The sequence below is a fragment of the Salvelinus fontinalis genome, chromosome 25 (assembly GCF_029448725.1).
Source record: "Salvelinus fontinalis isolate EN_2023a chromosome 25, ASM2944872v1, whole genome shotgun sequence".
In the NCBI taxonomy this organism is placed as follows: Eukaryota; Metazoa; Chordata; class Actinopteri; order Salmoniformes; family Salmonidae; genus Salvelinus; species Salvelinus fontinalis.
This window is the reverse complement of record NC_074689.1, coordinates 33829494-33847455: the sequence shown is the minus strand read 5'-3', so window position 1 is coordinate 33847455 and position 17962 is coordinate 33829494. Positions and strand designations below refer to the sequence as shown.

Here is a 17962-nt window from a genome sequence, read left to right as displayed (position 1 = left end):
ATAAAACTGTGTGTGTGACTTGCTAGGAAAACTTACTTGATCACTTGACCAATAAGAATAATTGTCATTGAAGAACATACTTCTCCTGAAGAGTGTGGGCCCTACTTACCTCACCTCCTCAACATACAGACATGAAGCAATAATCATCATTATAGATTATCCATCTCTGCCATCCGATAACACTGTGCAACGCGAGTGCCTGTGTGCGTGTGTGTCATTGACTCAGAGTGACAGCGTGTTTCCAAATTTGTAAGAAACACAGTAAATTATGGCCTCATTAGTTCCTGTTTTCTAATGCCTTATAAGAGGACCCTAACTCCCTGTCTCTACATCAGAACAAAGAGACAGCAAGAGCAGGTTTTAGCAGCTAGTGTTAGCGACATAGCTACCATATGAAGATGTGTGTGTTTTTCTCTGTTAGCCGTGTGCTGTGTCTACTGGCGCTGACCATGGCCATCCTCTCCTCTACATTGGAAGGTAAGTGTGGGTGTGGTTGTATGTTTTTGGTTGTGTGTGTGTGTGTATTTATGGTATATAGCATCAGTGTGTGTATTGCTGTGTTAGTGTGTAGTTGTGGTATTTTGGAAGTTTATTGCTGTGCGTGTGAGTATGGTGTGTGTTGGATTCCGGATTTTGTGCGCATGTTACACTTATGTTGCAGTGTGTGTTGCTAGTGTGTACTGCATGTTTAACGTTTCTTTGTGGGCTGATAGCGTCAAGTACTGCATGTTTAAAGTGTGTGTGTGATGCAGTGCGTTCCCAGGGAATGAGGCCTCTAAATTGCTGTTTGAAGACATCCAAAAAACGTCCGGCAGAACCAATCACACAGTGTCTTATTCAGATACCTCGTGGGAAATGTAACCTCAAAGCATACATGTAAGAACACACACACACACACATATTCACACAGATGCAGAGGAGCAGGCAAATACTCACATTTACCAAGTTAATACGTTAGACCATGGGTAGGCAACTAGATTCAGCCACAGGTCGATTTATATCTGAGGGTTGGTTAGGGGGGGCCGGAACGTAATTACATAATTTGTATACTGGAAATTTAAGAGATTGTATTCATACCTTTAATTACATCTCTCTCTCGTCCTATCTCGTCCTCTCGCCCTCCTCTCTTTCTGTCCGTCTCTCTCGTCCTCTCTCCCTCCCCTCTTTCTGTCCATGTCTCTCTCGTCCTCTCTCCCTCCCCTCTTTCTATCCCTGTCTCTCTTGCTCTCTGTCTCTCTGCGTCTCTCTCTCTTTCTCTCTTCCTCTGTCTCTCTTTCTTTCTCTTTCTCTCTGTGTATCTTTCTCTCTCTGTGTGTCTCTCTCTCTCTTGCTCTCTCTGTCTCTGTCTCTCTCTGTCTCTCTCTGTCTCTCTCGCTCTCTCTGCGTGTCTCTCTGTCTCTGTATGTGTGTTTGTATGTCTGTCTGTACTTCCACAGTTTCACCAGTGGGGAGCAGTGGAAGTGCATCAACCCCAAAGCCAGATGGCTCCCTGCTGAGCTAGCATCACTGGAACAGGTCAGTCAACCCCTACACACTGCACACTACGCCATGAACCCAAAACCCTACAGCCTTCAGAACAAACTATCTCAATCCTAAATTCTCTCTCTCTCTCTCTCTCTCTCTCTCTCTCTCTCTCTCTCTCTCTCTCTCTGTCTCTCTCCACACACACAGAGAGGAATACAGTGTGACTCACTGATTAAATAACCATCAGACCATGATCCTAGATCATCATCATCGCCAGCAGCAGGTTCAGCAGCCTCTCTCAACCAGGAACTACAGAACTAAGATCTCTCTCAACCAGGAGCTACAGAACTAAGATAATAAGAAGACAGTGAAAATGAAGATGATGATTTGTGTGATTTAAGTATTTCAAGCTCTCTTTATCAGATTATTTATGTATTTATTTATTTATTTCAACCTCATCCCGGCATTAATTTATTGTGCTCAATTCATTAAGGTGTTTTAAAGGCATTTGTATTTATTTAATTCCTCTGTCCTTTTTTTATGCTGTGATAATAACATAACTTTGTTTGTATAAAGTCTTTCATTCTCAAAGTGCTTTACAATGATACAAAATAGAGAACGGGAGACCTATCTGAGTATCTCCATAGTAACTAGACCCTGTAATGGCTGCATAAAGGTTAAAGGTTGTGACACTCAATCGTGTCACTGGGCTGTGGTCATGGTGATAACACTGCCCATCAGTTCTACTGACAAAGCCATTCCCTCAGTCCCTGATCCTATCCTCTTACACTAGCCGCTACTCCTTGTCCTTAACTCCTACTGCTAGCTACCCCCTAAACTCACAGATGCAGCTGTTTCAGTGAACCTGTATTTATTTGGCCAACAGATAAACAAATAAAACACTATTGACTGAAATGGTCATGATCATAGTAGCATATTGTTGCCATGTCAGTCAGTCAGTCACATGACCCAGTCTTCCTCTGGCCCCTCTCCTCTTCTCTCAGTGTGACTGTGACATGGCTAACATGGAAGGTACTGGAATGAGTAATAAAAGCATGACAACCGGACGCTTACTGTGTGTGTGTGTCTGTGTTAGACGTGGTCCCTTCCTCTTTCCCAGGGAGAGAGAGAGCCAGCAGGAAGGAAGCCAAGTTTGTTCTCATCCTGACCACAAACTATTAATGACCAAGTCTACAATGGTCACCATCAGATGTACAATAATTGCACATGGCATGATAAAAAACTAATTTCAGTGATGTCTTTTTATCTCTCTCTCTCTCTCTCTCTCTCTCTCTCTCTCTCTCTCTCTCTCTCTCTCCTCTCTCTCTCTCTCTCTCTCTCTCTCTCTCTCTCTCTCTCTCTCTCTCTCTCTCTCTCTCTCTCTCTCTCTCTCCTCTCTCCTCTCTCTCTCTCCTCCTCTCTCTCTCTCTCTCTCTCATAAACTCCTCTCTCTCTCTCTCTCTCTCTCTCTCTCTCTCTCTCTCTCCCTCCCCCCCCCCACTGCCTGTCTGGTTAGTGGTTACCATTCAGTAAGCAGTCTGTAGAACATAGAGGTGTTAATTTCGCTTCTGCATGGTTATGCAATACACACACACACACACACACACACACACACACACACACACACACACACACACACACACACACACACACACACACACACACACACACACACACACACACACACACACACACACACACACACACACACACACACACACACACACACACACACTATTTCACTCTTTCACTCTTTCACTCTTTCTTTGCTGCCCTTCTTGACACCAGGCCATCCTCAAAAAGTCTTTGCCTCACTGTGCATGCAGATGCACTCACACCTGCCTGCTACCATTCCCAAGCAAGCTCTGTACTGGTGGTGTCCCAATCCCGCAGCTGAATCAACTTTAGGGGACGGTCCTGGCGCTTGCTGGACTTTCTTGGCCGCCCTGAAGCCTTCTGCAGAAATGCAGTGGAAATGTTTTTTGGGGATTCAGTTCATGTGCATGGCAAAGAGGTACTTTGCAATTAATTGCAATTCATCTGATCACTCTTCATAACATTCTGGAGTGAATGCAAAATGCCATCATACAAACTGAGGTAGCAGACTTGAAAATGAATATTTGTGTCATTCTCAAAACTTTTGGCCACGACTGTACAGTGTGTGCAAATGTAGAAGAGTAGGGAGGTAAGGCAATAAATAGGCCATAGAGGAGAAATAATTACAATTTAGCATTAACACTGAAGTGATAGATGATGATGTGCAAGTAGAGATACTGGGGTGCAAAAGAGCAAGAGCAATAAATAACAATATGGGGATGAGGTAATTGAGTGTGCTATTTACAGATTGGCTGTGTACAGGTACAGTGATCGGTAAGCTGCTCTGACAGCTGATGCTTAAAGTTAGAGAGGGAGATATAAGACTCCAGCTTCAGAGATTTTTGCAATTTGTTTCAGTCATTGGCTGCAGAGAACTGAAAGGAAAGGCGGCCAAAGGAAGTGTTGGCTCTGGGGGTGACCAGTGAAATATACCTGCTGGAGCGCGTTCTACGGGTGGGTGCTGCTATGGTGACCAGTGACCTGAGATAAGGCGGGGCTTTACCTAGCAAAGACTTATAGATGACCAGGAGCCAGTGGGTTTGGCGACAAATATGTAGTCAGGGCCAGCCAACGAGAGCATACAGGTCGCAGTGGTGGGTAGTATATGGGGCTTTGGTGACAAAACAGATGGCACTGTGATAGACTACATCCAGTTTGCTGAGCGGGCCCCAGATCCTCAAAAGGTTATACAGCTGCACCATCAAGAGCATCCTGACCGGTTGCATCACCGCCTGGTATGGCAACTGCTCGGCATCTGACCGTAAGGCGCTACAGAGGGTAGTGCGAACCGCTCAGTATATCACTGGGGCCAAGCTTCCTCCCATCCAGGACCTATATAATAGGCAGTGTCAGAGGAAAGCCCATAAAATTGTTAGAGACTCCAGTCACACAAGTTATAGACTGTTTTCTCTGCTACCGCACGTCAAGTGATACCGGAGCATCAAGTCTAGGACCAAAAGACTCCTCAACAGCTTCTACCCCAAAGCCATTAGACTGTTGAACAATTCATAAAAATCACCACCGGACAATTTACATTGACCCCCCCCTTTTGTACACTGCTGCCACTCACTGTTTGTTTGTTACCTATGCATAGTCACTTCGGCCCACCTACATGTACATATTACCTCAACTAACCTGTACCCCTGCACACTGACTCTGTACCAGTGCTCCCTGTATATAGCCTCGTTATTGTTATTCTTATTGTGTTATTTTTTATTATTACTTTTTATTTTAGCTTACTTGGTAAATATTTTCTTCTTCTTGAACTGCACTGTTGGTTAAGGGCTTGTAAGTAAGCATTTCACGGTAAAGTCTACACTTGTTGTATTCGGCGCATGTGGCAAATAAAGTTTGATTTGATTTGATTTCTGTTTAACATTCGGTAGAACACAGAGGTGTTAATTTCTCATCTGCATGGTTAGGCAACACACACACACACACACACACACACACACACACACACACACACACACACACACACACACACACACACACACACACACACACACACACACACACACACACACACACACACACACACACACACACACACACACACACACACACACACAAACACACACATCCTGTCAGCCAACTTAAACTCTGACTAATAACAGGATGTTGGTTAATCTATAGAGCAACAACACTGAACAAAAATACAAATGCAACATTTTAATGAGTTACAGTTCATATAAGGAAATCAGTCAATTTAAATACATTCATTAGGCCCTAATCTTTGGATTTCACATGACTGGGAATACAGATATGCATCTGTTGGTCACAGATCCCTTTAAAACAGGTAGGGGTGTGGATGCGGTGCGACACATCTCCGTTGGATAGAGTTGATCAGCATGTTGATTGTGACCCGTGGAATGTTGTCCCACTCCTCTTCGATGGCTGTGCAAAGTTGCTGGATATTGGCGGGAACTGGAAGACGCTGTCGTATACGTCGATCCAGAGCATCTCAAACGTGCTTAATGGGTGACATTTCTGATGAGTATACAGGCCACTGGGACATTTTCAGCTTCCAGGAATCGTATCCAGATCCCTGCGACATGGGGCCGTGCGTTATCATGCTGAAACATGAGGTGATGGCGACGGATGAAGTTAATCTGGTCAAATGTGAGTTTACTAAAGCAACGGTCACTTATCTCGGCAAAGTGGTCAGTCAGGGCGTAGTTTCCCCTGTGGTATGGTTGGTTATTATGGAAGATTCTGTAAGAAGTCCTCCTCGGTGGTAGCACCCCTGACCGACCTGCTTAAGGCTCAGGTGAAGTATATTTCATTGGACAGGTGTCAAGCTGCGTTCGAGAACGTAAAGACACTATTGTGTTCTGCCCCAGTGCTTGTTGCCCCTCGTTTGAATCCTCCATTCATACTCCGTGTAGATGATAGTGATGTAGGCGCTGTTCTGTTGCAGATATTCAGGGGGTGGACCGTCCAATTAGTTACTTCTCTAAGAAGTTTAACTCGAACCAGCTCAATTATTCTGTGGTAGAGAAGGAAGTGCTTGAGCTTATTTAGGCTCTCCAACATGTTGATGTGTATGTTGGTTCGGGTGGCATCTCTCTCGTGGTGTACACAGATCATAATCCCCTGACGATTCTGCGATCCTTGCAGAACCCTAATCAGAGGCTTATGTGGTGGGTACTGTTTTGCAGCCGTACAATTTGGACTTTGGCCATATTAAGGTCAAAGAAAACATCCTTGACTTGTCCCGCGCCCCTATGCCGTAGTTTTTTGTTATTGTTTTGGATAACTTGCCTATCCTCTCCTGTTTCACTCTTGCTTCCCTGGTTCTGTCTCTCTTTCTCTCCCTTTTAAAGTGCTCCTTGGGATCTGAGGTTGCTGAGGTGGGAGAGGGAGGGGAAGCCTGGAGGGCAGATGTGGGTCAGGTGGTACAGGTGGGAGAGGGATGGGCAGCCTGGAGGGCAGAGGTGGTTCAGGGGGTACAGGTGGGAGAGGGAGGGCAGAGGTGGTTCAGGGGGTACAGGTGGGAGAGGGAGGGCAGAGGTGGTTCAGGGGGTACAGGTGGGAGAGGGATGGGCAGCCTGGAGGGCAGAGGTGGTTCAGGGGGTACAGGTGGGAGAGGGAGGGCAGAGGTGGTTCAGGGGGTACAGGTGGGAGAGGGAGGGCAGAGGTGGTTCAGGGGGTACAGGTGAGTGTTTTCTTTATGTTTAGTAATAAGTGGAGCAAAAGGCATTTGTTTTTTTGTGTTTGGTTCTTTCTGATTTGTTTTTGTTTCAGGTTTGTGGTGGAACCCCGTTCATTTTAGGGGATCTGCTGGGATCTCCTGTTTGGTAGTCTGCTTGTTCCAGGAGGCCAGTCTGGGCAGGCTTGGCCTGAAGGCTATAAAAGTTGGCTGACTGGCAGGCTGGCTTCCACCACCTGTTTTCACCATACAACACACCGCATACCCTACTGATCCTGTTTGGGGTTTTAGGCTGGGTTTCTGTATAGCACTTTGTGACATCGGCTGATGTAGAAAGGGCTTTATAAATACATTTGATTGAATTTGATTGATCCTACAAATGTCCATAGCTGATGTTACATTTTTGTATTTATTATTATTTAGTTTAATAAATGTATTCCTTTTTACATTTAAGTTATGCGTGGTTTCCCTTTGTTGTTACGAACTATGAGCCAGGTTGTTACAGGCACGACAATTGTCTTCAGGATATCATCACGGTATCTCTGTGCATTCAAATTGCCATGGATTAAATGCAATTGTATTCATTGTCCATAGCTTATGCTTGCCCATACCATAACCCACCCCCACCATGGGGCACTCTGTTCACAATGTCTGCCATCTGCCTGGTACAGTTGAAACTTGGATCCATCTGTGAAGAGCTCACTTCTCCAGGTGCCAGTGGCGATTGAAGGTGAGTATTTGCCCACTGAAGTCGGTTACGACGTCGAACTGCAGTCAGGTCAAGACCCTGGTGAGGACGACGCGCACACAGATGAGCTTCCCTGACAGTTTGGGCAGAAATTCTTTGGTTGGGCAAACCCACAGTTTCATCAGCTGTCCGGGTGGCTGGTCTCAGACGATCCCACAGGTGACAAAGCCAGATGTGGAGGTCCTTGGCTGGCGTGGTTACACATGGTCTGCAATTGTGAGGCCGGATGGACATACTGACAAATTCTCTAAAATGACGTTGGTAGAGAAATGAACATTCCATTTTCTGGCTACAGCTCTGGTGGACATTCCTGCAGTTAGCATGCCAATTGCACGCTCCCTCAAATCTGTGGCATTGTGTTGTGTGATTTAACTTCACATTTTAGAGTAGCCTTTTATTGTCCACAGCACAAGGCACAAGGCCACAGATGTCAGATGGATGGATTGTCTTGGCAAAGGAGAAATGCTCACTAACAGGGATGTAAACCAATTTGTGCACCAAATTTGAGAGCAATAAGCTTTTTGTGCGTTTGGAACGATTCTGGGATCTTTTATAACAGTTCATGAAACATGGGACCAACACTTTACATGCTGTGTTTATGTTTTTGTTCAGTCTACATTAACTACAATAATCAGTCTAGCACAGGAGTAGCCAATCCTGCTCCAGGAGATCTACAAGGAGTGGGGTCTACAGGGTTAGGTCATTACCAGCACTACACACCTTATTCCGTGGCCATATTGGGAATTTGTCTAGAATTTCAGATGGAGCCAATGCATTTTCAATGGGAGTCCTCCACTGTCTGACAAAGTACAACAGAGATGATTGTCAGGGATGAGTAAAACCCAATGCTGTACAAAGGTTAAGGTTGCGACTTTTCATGTGTAATTGGGATGGGGTCAAGATGATGTCATCATCCTAAACCACACACTAAAGTCAACTGACAAAAGAAAACGTAGGGGCACTCAATCTTGGACATAAAGGACAAAATCACTTTATCTTCCACCTACTACAGTAGGTTTCATTAGTAAAGCCTTCATCAGAGCATGTTTAGCTCAGTCATTAGGCCATACCTTAAAGAGTCAATCGGCAGTTACTACATTGATTCTTGAAGAATATAACCTATAAATACCTCATGAGCTTAGTTCAACTGTCGTACTGGCAGTCTGATCATCCGAACAGCCATTCTGGGAAAGACCCATGTCAAGTTTTTCCGTCCGGAATGCTGATGAAAGTGTTTCCTCTTGGTAAACGATCTGCGCTGACGCAGCAGAAACTCCTGACAGTCTTTCATTCATTCTGTCATTCACAAAAAAAGGAGAGGAGAAGAGTGAACCGGAGATGCCACTTCTGCTTTTCAGGCCTTTATATAACCTCAACCCTGGTGAAGACTGACACTACAGAATTGACCCTGAGCTAAGCTGAGCAGCCTGCCAGAGAAGAGAGAGAATTAATTAATCTATTTATTCAACTTGTATTGTACCAGTTGAATCTGAGATTTACAGTAAAGATGGTGACCTGTGGAACTCTGGTGAAGATCTGGACAGCAGCAATCGTCATAGCAATGCTGGTCTGGACAGGGACAGGTGAGGAGAAGGAAGTGTGTGTTAGGTGGTTAGAGGTGGAAGGTACATGGTTTTTGAAGTGATTGCCAGGTCAAGATGATTTGTTTCTTTGAGAATATGTAAGTATGATGCTGACGAGGGATGCTGCCAAAACGCATCCGTTTGTTCTGACATCTGCTGTAAAAAAAATGATTAAAGAATGTTTCAGTGAGTGTGGTTGTTCCTTTATTCAAGTAGACCTATACTGTATGCCTTTTGAATTCAGTGCGCAGCTACTTTTTGTTACTACAAACATTTGAGCTGAGCAAGCCAATTTTTCTTTCAATGAAAACGATTCCCCCTCCTCAGTAGATGGAGAGAAGCTGTCGTCGTGCTGTAAGACAGTGACCAGGAGCGAAGTGACCGATCCAATCACAGGCTACTGGACTCAGGCCTATAACGCTCCCTGTGTACGGGCTGTCATGTAAGGAACAGATCTTTTAGTCTTTATTTCATTGAGGTTTATCCAGTTTAGTCTCATATATTGTCACAAAGTGCTTTACTGTATGTGGTGTCCATGTTGTGCCAAAGCCTCCAGACATGTTGTGTCAAACCCCTTCAGTTTCAGTCTTAACAAAGTTTCTCCTGCAGCTTTGAGACGAAGAAGGGTCTGATCTGTTGTCACTATAAACAACCCTGGGTACGCCGCAAGATTCAACAGTTTGAGTAAGTTATCTATCACACACGCACGCTCACACGTGCACATACACACAGAAAGAACAAAAGAGAATAGGAAACTGATTGTGTATTTTTTTCTCTTCTAGAATGGCCCGCAGGAGCTCAACATCTCCCTCTCTCACCTCCTCCCCTACCACTACCTCCTTACCTTCCTCTCCTCCTTCAGTCAACTTCTCTCCCCTCTCTCTCACTTCCACCCTTAGGTCTTTACCCTCCTCTCCTCCTCTCTCCTCCTCTACCAACTCTCTCACCTCCACCTCTACCTTCTTACCCTCCTCTCCTCCTCTCTCCTCCTCTACCAACTCTCTCACTTCCACCCTTAGGTCTTTACCCTCCTCTCCTCCTCTCTCCTCCTCTACCAACTCTCTCACTTCCACCCTTAGGTCTTTAGCCTCCTCTCCTCCTCTCTCCTCCTCTACCAACTCTCTCACCTCCACCTCTACCTTCTTACCCTCCTCTCCTCCTCTCTCCTCCTCTACCAACTCTCTCACTTCCACCCTTAGGTCTTTACCCTCCTCTCCTCCTCTCTCCTCCTCTACCAACTCTCTCACCTCCACCTCTACCTTCTTACCCTCCTCTCCTCCTCTCTCCTCTTCTACCAACTCTCTCACCTCCACCTCTACCTTCCTACCCTCCTCTCCTCCTCTCTCCTCCTCTTCCAACTCTTTCACCTCCACCTCTACCTTCTTACCCTCCTCTCCTCCTCTCTCCTCCTCTACCAACTCTCTCACCTCCACCTCTACCTTCTTACCCTCCTCTCCTCCTCTCTCCTCCTCTACAAACTCTCTCACCTCCACCTCTACCTTCTTACCCTCCTCTCCTCCTCTCTCCTCCTCTACCAACTCTCTCACCTCCACTTCCACATATACCTTCCTACCCTCCTCTCCTCCTCTCTCCTCCTCTTCCAACTCTCTCACCTCCACCTCTACCTTCTTACCCTCCTCTCCTCCTCTCTCCTCTTCTACCAACTCTCTCACCTCCACCTCTACCTTCCTACCCTCCTCTCCTCCTCTCTCCTCCTCTTCCAACTCTTTCACCTCCACCTCTACCTTCTTACCCTCCTCTCCTCCTCTCTCCTCCTCTACCAACTCTCTCACCTCCACCTCTACCTTCTTACCCTCCTCTCCTCCTCTCTCCTCCTCTACAAACTCTCTCACCTCCACCTCTACCTTCTTCCCCTCCTCTCCTCCTCTCTCCTCCTCTACCAACTCTCTCACCTCCACTTCCACATATACCTTCCTACCCTCCTCTCCTCCTCTCTCCTCCTCTTCCAACTCTCTCACCTCCACCTCTACCTTCTTACCCTCCTCTCCTCCTCTCTCCTCCTCTACCAACTCTCTCACTTCCACCTCTACCTTCCTACCCTCCTCTCCTCCTCTCTCCTCCTCTTCCAACTCTCTCACCTCCACCTCCACCTTCTTACCCTCTTCTCCTCCATCTCTCTCCTCCTCTCCTCTGTCTGTTTCCTCCTCTCTTCACTCGCTCTTCTCCTCTCTTTTCCCTGCTTCCCCCTCTTCTCCCTCCGTAACGTCCTCTCCCTCCTATCTCCTCTCCTCTCTTTTCCCTGCCTCCTCCTCTCCTCCCTCTCTCACTTCCTCTCCTACATCTCTTTCCTCCTCCCCTCATCGGGAATCAACCGAGAATGCCTTAACTCAGCAGTCAACAGCCAACCAATAGAATCATTGCCAATGGCTGAAGTTCCACTAAAGTTCCACTTCTTCATATCTAAAAAAACAGACTTCCAATTTGCATATTACACTCAGATTTGATATATTTTTAGTTATTATTTAATTCAGTTGTCATCATTATTTATGAAATATCTTCAAGGCCAGTGTCTCGTGTATTTATTAGTTAATTTCTTCAAGTAGTTATGATGACTTTTAGTTATTCATTATGCCAATGAGTTCTTAATGTTATTTAACACATGTATTTATTAAGTACTTATACATTTAATTGGTTTCTTTTTGATCAATCAATGTTATTTTAAGAAATGTTTGTAAGAGCAATTTCCTTTTCTACTTATTTATTCAACAATAATGAGTTGTAACATCAGAAAATTGATGAAACTGAAATAGAAAATAAAATGATGGAACTATTATTTTGAGTTGTCAGTATGACTGTTTTGACGTTGTGGTGCAGACAGAAAAAACACTAAGCATTTGCAGCATCAACTTTCACACCTTCTGGTGTTTGTGTGTGTGTGTGTACCCTGTATTAATCCATCATTCTCCGAAACACTGCTGCAGGGGTTGGGGGTGTTGGTGGTTTGTTAAGGGGCAAAAAAAAAACAGAGAAGGAGAGAGGGGGGGCGGAGGTGTGACTATAGCATTACGAATACTGACCACATCACACCATAACACACACACAAACAAAAAGAGCAAGGTGGGTGTTTCCACCAGTACGGTATATGTAACCCACCGTCAGAAACTAAACCCCTGACACTTCCACCGCCTTTCACAGATTCATCGCCACGGTTACCAGACCAATCAGTACGACCTCCGACCCGTCTCCGTACTTTAGTGCCTAGCTGTGATTGTTTGTCTGTCTGTCAGTCAGTCATTTATTAATTAATTCAGTCAATCAGTCAGTCAATATGTCCATGTTCCAGTCCAGGACCCTCTCGCTGGCACTCCTGATCACCATGTGTGTGTACCTCTCCTCTGTCTCTGCCAACTGTGAGTATTGATTCACTGATTGATTGATAAAGTGAATGATTGAAAACTACACATATATTGTTTATATTCTAGAACTATATATGAATATACAGTATATGCTATATAATATATTCACACACATTAAAATGCAGAACATGTTATAATGCGTTTACAGTTACCATTGAGTTACTGTAATTGAAAGCTTTTTGATAGACCCTCTACAACTAGGACACCTCTCAGACCCAGAGTGGTCCACGAACCACAGTTATCTGTATTTTTTAAATATATTTTAACTGTTTAGTTTTGCATGTTTGCTGGTAACGTAACTGATTGCAATTTACTTGTAATCAGATTACATGTACAGTGCATTGGGAAAGTATTCAGACCCCTTGACTTTTTCCACATTTTGTTAAAAAAAAATCCTCATAAATCTACACACAGTACCCCATAATGACAAAGTGAAAACAGGTTTTTAGAAATGTTTGCACAGTTATTAAAAATAAAAAACAGAAATACTACTTACATAAGTATTCAGACCCTTTGCTATGAGACTCAAAATTGAGCTCAGGTGCATCCTGTTTCCATTGATCATCCTTGAGATGTTTCTCCACCTTATTGGAGTCCACCTGTGGTAAATTCAGTTGATTGGACATGATCTGGAAAGGCACACACCTGTCTATATAAGGTCCCACAGTTGACAGTGCCTGTCAAAGCAAAAACCAAGCCATGAGGTCGAAGGAATTGTCTGTAGAGCTCCGACACAGGATTGTGTCAAGGCACAGATGTGGGGAAGGGTACCAAAACATTTCTGCAGCATTGAAGGTCCCCAAGAACACAGGGGCCTCCATCATTCTTAAATTGAAGAAGTTTGGAACCACCAAGACTCTCCCTAGAGCTGGCTGCCCGGCCAAACTGAGCAATCTGGGGAGAAGGCCCTTGGTCAGGGAGGTGACCAAGAACCCGATGGTCACTCTGACAGAGCTCCTCTGTGGAGATAGGAGAAACTTCCAGAAGGACAACCATCTCTGCAGCACTCCACCAATTAGTTCACCTTCCAACAGGACAACGACCCTAAGCACACAGCCAAGACAACGCAGGAGTGGCTTCGGGACAATTCTCAATGTCCTTGAGTGGCCCAGCAGGAGCACGGACTTGAACCCGAGCGAACATCTCTGGAAAGACCTAAAAATAGCTGTGCAGCGACGCTCCCCATCCAACCTGACAAAACTTGAGAGGATCTGCAAAGAAGAACAGGAGAAACTCCCCAAATATAGGTGAGGCTGTAATCGCTGCCAAAGGTATTTCAACAAAGTAAAGGGTCTGAATACTTATGTAAATGTGATATAAGTTTTTTATATTTTTAATACATTTGCGAACATTTCTATAAAACTGTTTTTGCTTTGTCATGATGGGGTATTGTATGTAGATTGAACATTTTAATGCATTTTAGAATAAGGCTGTAACGTAACAAAATATGGAAAAAGTCAAGGGGTCTGAATGCACTGTAACTGATTACATGTAATTAGTTCCTCCCCAACCCTGTGCACGCACAAACACAGACAGACACAGAGATAGACACAGACACAGGTTGGTTGATTTCCACATTGTTATTCTTTGCTAAGCCATCTGATACCTCTGAGGTGGGACAGGCTTCATGTCTTAATAGTTTCCTGTCAGACTCTCACAAAAAAAAATGTTTATGGTTACTTTAGAGCTCTCACAATCTTTTGTTTCAGTTTTTTTTCCGCTCTCTCACTTCCCTCAGATCGTCGGCCCAGTAAGGTGACCACAAACTGCTGCACAAGTGTGTCTGACACTGCTATAAAATTTGACCTGCAAGGATACCGCATCCAAAACTCCATGCCACCCTGTGTTAACGCCGTCATGTAAGTCTCAAACACCCACCCACACCCACACCCACATACAGTAGTAGTAATAAACTCTGTGTCCTGTTTCAGCTTCTATACAGTGAAAGGTGAGAAGATCTGCTCTGATCCCAAATCACCCTGGGTCGACAAGAGAAAGAAAGGTAAAGACACACACACACACACACACACACACACACACACACACACACACACACACACACACACACACACACACACACACAGTCTAATTAATCTCTATCTCTCTCTCTAGGTTTAAAAGTGATGAAAAAGTGAAGAAGCCATGCTTGACCATGTCTGGAGCCTTCTGTACTGTACATCTGCCTCCCCCTACAAGCCCCCCCCCTACAAGCCTCCCCCTACAAGCCTCCCCTACAAGCCTCCCCTACAAGCCTCCCCCTACAAGCCTCCCCCTACAAGCCTCCCCTACAAGCCTCCCCCTACAAGCCTCCCCCTACAAGCCTCCCCCTACAAGCCCCCCCCTACAAGCCTCCCCCTACAAGCCTCCCCTACAAGCCTCCCCTACAAGCCTCCCCCTACAAGCCTCCCCCTACAAGCCTCCCCTACAAGCCTCCCCCTACAAGCCTCCCCTACAAGCCTTCCCCTACAAGCCTCCCCTACAAGCCTCCCCCTACAAGCCTCCCCTACAAGCCTCCCCCTACAAGCCTCCCCCTACAAGCCTCCCCCTACAAGCCTCCCCCTACAAGCCTCCCCCTACAAGCCTCCCCTACAAGCCTCCCCCTACAAGCCTCCCCTACAAGCCTCCCCCTACAAGCCTCCCCTACAAGCCTCCCCCTACAAGCCTCCCCTACAAGCCTCCCCCACAAGCCTCCCCTACAAGCCTCCCCTACAAGCCTCCCCCTACAAGCCTCCCCTACAAGCCTCCCCCTACAAGCCTCCCCTACAAGCCTCCCCTACAAGCCTCCCCCTACAAGCCTCCCCTACAAGCCTCCCCTACAAGCCTCCCCCTACAAGCCTCCCCTACAAGCCTCCCCCTACAAGCCTCCCCCACAAGCCTCCCCTACAAGCCTCCCCTACAAGCCTCCCCTACAAGCCTCCCCCTACAAGCCTCCCCTACAAGCCTCCCCCTACAAGCCTCCCTTACAAGCCTCCCCCTACAAGCCTCCCCTACAAGCCTCCCCCTACAAGCCTCCCCTACAAGCCTCCCCTACAAGCCTCCCCCTACAAGCCTCCCCCTACAAGCCTCCCCCTACAAGCCCCTCAGCCATCATAGAATAGTTTTCAACATGTTTTCTTTTTCTGTTATATTTTGATTATTGTATCTGGTCGTTAGCACCTACACTTTGTTCTGTGGAAATGGATTGAATAATATATATATTTTCAAATATATTACCTTAAAATACTTGTTATGACAGTCAGTCTGTTATTTTGACATATTTTCTGTTAGTTTGAAGATAGTTAGTCTATTGTTGTGTTTATGTTTATCTAAAACCACTGTAAAGCATGCAGGGTGTGCTGTCCTGAAGTGATACAGTGTACAGTTTGTCTATGGGTTACGAAAGCAGTGCTGAGAGGAGAAGTCTAACCTCATAGCACCATCTAGTGGACAACTGGGACCACACAGTGTGACTGAGTAGGACCACATAGTGTGATTGAGTAGGACCACACAGTGTGACTGAGTAGGACCACACAGTGTGACTGAGTAGGACCACAGTGTGACTGAGTAGGACCACACAGCGTGACTGAGTAGGACCACACAGCGTGACTGAGTAGGACCACACAATGTGACTGAGTAGGACCACACAGCGTGACTGAGTAGGACCACACAATGTGACTGAGTAGGACCACACAGCGTGACTGAGTAGGACCACACAGTGTGACTGAATAGGACCACACAGTGTGACTGAGTAGGACCACACAGTGTGACTGAGTAGAACCACACAGTGTGACTGAGTAGGACCACACAGCGTGACTGAGTAGGACCACACAATGTGACTGAGTAGGACCACACAGCGTGACTGAGTAGGACCACACAGTGTGACTGAATAGGACCACACAGTGTGACTGAGTAGGACCACACAGTGTGACTGAGTAGAACCACACAGTGTGACTGAGTAGGACCACAGATGCAGTGCTCAGGAGTGGGTGAAAATGTACAATAAGTGGGGGTATGCTGTGTGTCACCTTTATACATGCACGTGCACACACACATGCATGCACAGAGTGACCTGGCTGTAGAGAGAGCAGCGGGGGCCTGCAGATAGTAAGTGTTTTATTTACGTAATGGCTGATCCTCTATGTATTATTAAAGCTCTAAAAAGACACTCAGCCCATTCAGAGAGAGACAGATGAGGAAAGGTAGGGAGAAAAATGAAGAGAGCATATGTAATAAAGAGAGGGGAATACAATGGAGAGGGGGCAAAGAGGAGAGGGGGTAGAGAGAGGAAGAGAGGGATGAGTGGAGACAAAGAGGGTGGTCAAGCAGTCTAATGTGTAAATAGGAGCGTGATGACCCAGAGTGCATTGTGTGTGTGTGTGTGTGTGTGTGTGTGTGTGTGTGTGTGTGTGTGTGTGTGTGTGTGTGTGTGTGTGTGTGTGTGTGTGTGTGTGAGCCAATAATAGTTGTTTTTGCCTTCTCAACCCCTTAGCTCTTTAATGAAGCAGTGAAGCTATCAGACATAACCTCTATTATCTGGATAGAGAGAGAGAGATGGAGAGGGAGAGAGGGATGGAGAGAGAGAGAGAGAGGCATGAGTGGAGGACAGGAGTGGCAGATGGTTCTTCTTGTTGAGGTTAATTAGCCAGAGGAGTGGGCAGAAATGGCTGGGGAGATGGAGGGATCGATGGAGAGAGGGATGGAAAGAGGAAATGGAGAGAGGAGATGGAGAAAGGGATGAGTGGAGGACAGGAGTGGCAGATAGTTCTTCTAGTGGAGGTTAATTAAAACTCTGAAGGCAGGTATGAAGGAATAAGAAAGAAAATGAGAAGAGGTGAGGAGAGTTAATCACAAGGCAAGGGGCAGCTATACAGTGTGACAGTTTAGGACAGAGAGCTACAGAGAACAGATGGTTGGGTCTCCAAAGCAGACCCTAGCAGCTTAGAACTGACACGTGTGTGTGTGTGTGTGTGTGTGTGTGTGTGTGTGTGTGTGTGTGTGTGTGTGTGTGTGTGTGTGTGTGAGAGAGAGAGAGAGAACGATGGACACATACAATGCTGAAACCAGGGCATCAGAACACTCAAGCAAACCACTGAGGCAGACTACAGGGCACCAGGTGTGTGTGTGTGTGTGTGTGTGTGTGTGTGTGTGTGTGTGTGTGTGTGTGTGTGTGTGTGTGTGTGTGTGTGTGTGTGTGTGTGTGTGTGTGTGTGTGTGTGTGTGTGTGTGTGTGTGTGTGTGTGTGTGTGTGTGTGTGTGTGTGCAATACCTGGAATGCCAAACCCATTCCAGTGGAAAACAGAAATGCTTCAGGCTTCTGTCTCATAAACATAGAATATATGATGTTCTAGAGACCCTTAGGTAGCTTCTGAAGACACACACACACACACACACACACACACACACACACACACACACACACACACACACACACACACACACACACACACACACACACACACACACACACACACACACACACACACACACACACACACACACACACACACACACACTGTGGCAGCATGGACAGCTCCTCAAGAGACCCACAGTATGGAATGAAACA

General features: G+C 46.0%; 2 protein-coding genes and 1 long non-coding RNA gene across 3 annotated transcripts; all 3 read left to right on the top strand.

The window, feature by feature from the left end:
* The first annotated feature begins 345 nt into the window (after positions 1-345).
* Positions 346-2524, top strand: LOC129823380 (uncharacterized). The gene is made up of 4 exons (XR_008754626.1): positions 346-477; positions 753-876; positions 1437-1515; positions 1672-2524. It is a non-coding gene; the product is annotated as an uncharacterized LOC129823380 (long non-coding RNA).
* Positions 2525-8867: 6343 nt separating this feature from the next.
* On the top strand, positions 8868-11837 carry LOC129823207 (mucin-2-like). The gene is made up of 4 exons (XM_055882059.1): positions 8868-9043; positions 9371-9485; positions 9653-9727; positions 9826-11837. Exons 1-4 carry the CDS (start codon positions 8968-8970, stop codon positions 11414-11416), a joined length of 1857 nt encoding a protein of 618 aa, XP_055738034.1. The 5' UTR covers positions 8868-8967; the 3' UTR covers positions 11417-11837.
* Positions 11838-12154: 317 nt separating this feature from the next.
* Positions 12155-14674, top strand: LOC129823208 (eotaxin-like). Its single transcript, XM_055882060.1, has 4 exons — positions 12155-12414; positions 14159-14279; positions 14352-14422; positions 14533-14674. The coding sequence occupies exons 1-4, from the start codon at positions 12333-12335 to the stop codon at positions 14553-14555; spliced, it is 297 nt and encodes a 98-aa protein (XP_055738035.1). The 5' UTR covers positions 12155-12332; the 3' UTR covers positions 14556-14674.
* Positions 14675-17962: the final 3288 nt, after the last annotated feature.

Coding starts and splice junctions, on each gene's coding strand:
- LOC129823207 (XM_055882059.1), top strand. CDS start 8,968: ATGGTGACCTGTGGAACTCTGGTGAAGATCTGGACAGCAGCAATCGTC. Junction 9,044..9,370: donor GCTGGTCTGGACAGGGACAG/GTGAGGAGAAGG, acceptor CCCCCTCCTCAG/TAGATGGAGAGAAGCTGTCG. Junction 9,728..9,825: donor CGCAAGATTCAACAGTTTGA/GTAAGTTATCTA, acceptor TTTCTCTTCTAG/AATGGCCCGCAGGAGCTCAA.
- LOC129823208 (XM_055882060.1), top strand. CDS start 12,333: ATGTCCATGTTCCAGTCCAGGACCCTCTCGCTGGCACTCCTGATCACC. Junction 12,415..14,158: donor CTCCTCTGTCTCTGCCAACT/GTGAGTATTGAT, acceptor CACTTCCCTCAG/ATCGTCGGCCCAGTAAGGTG. Junction 14,423..14,532: donor GGTCGACAAGAGAAAGAAAG/GTAAAGACACAC, acceptor CTCTCTCTCTAG/GTTTAAAAGTGATGAAAAAG.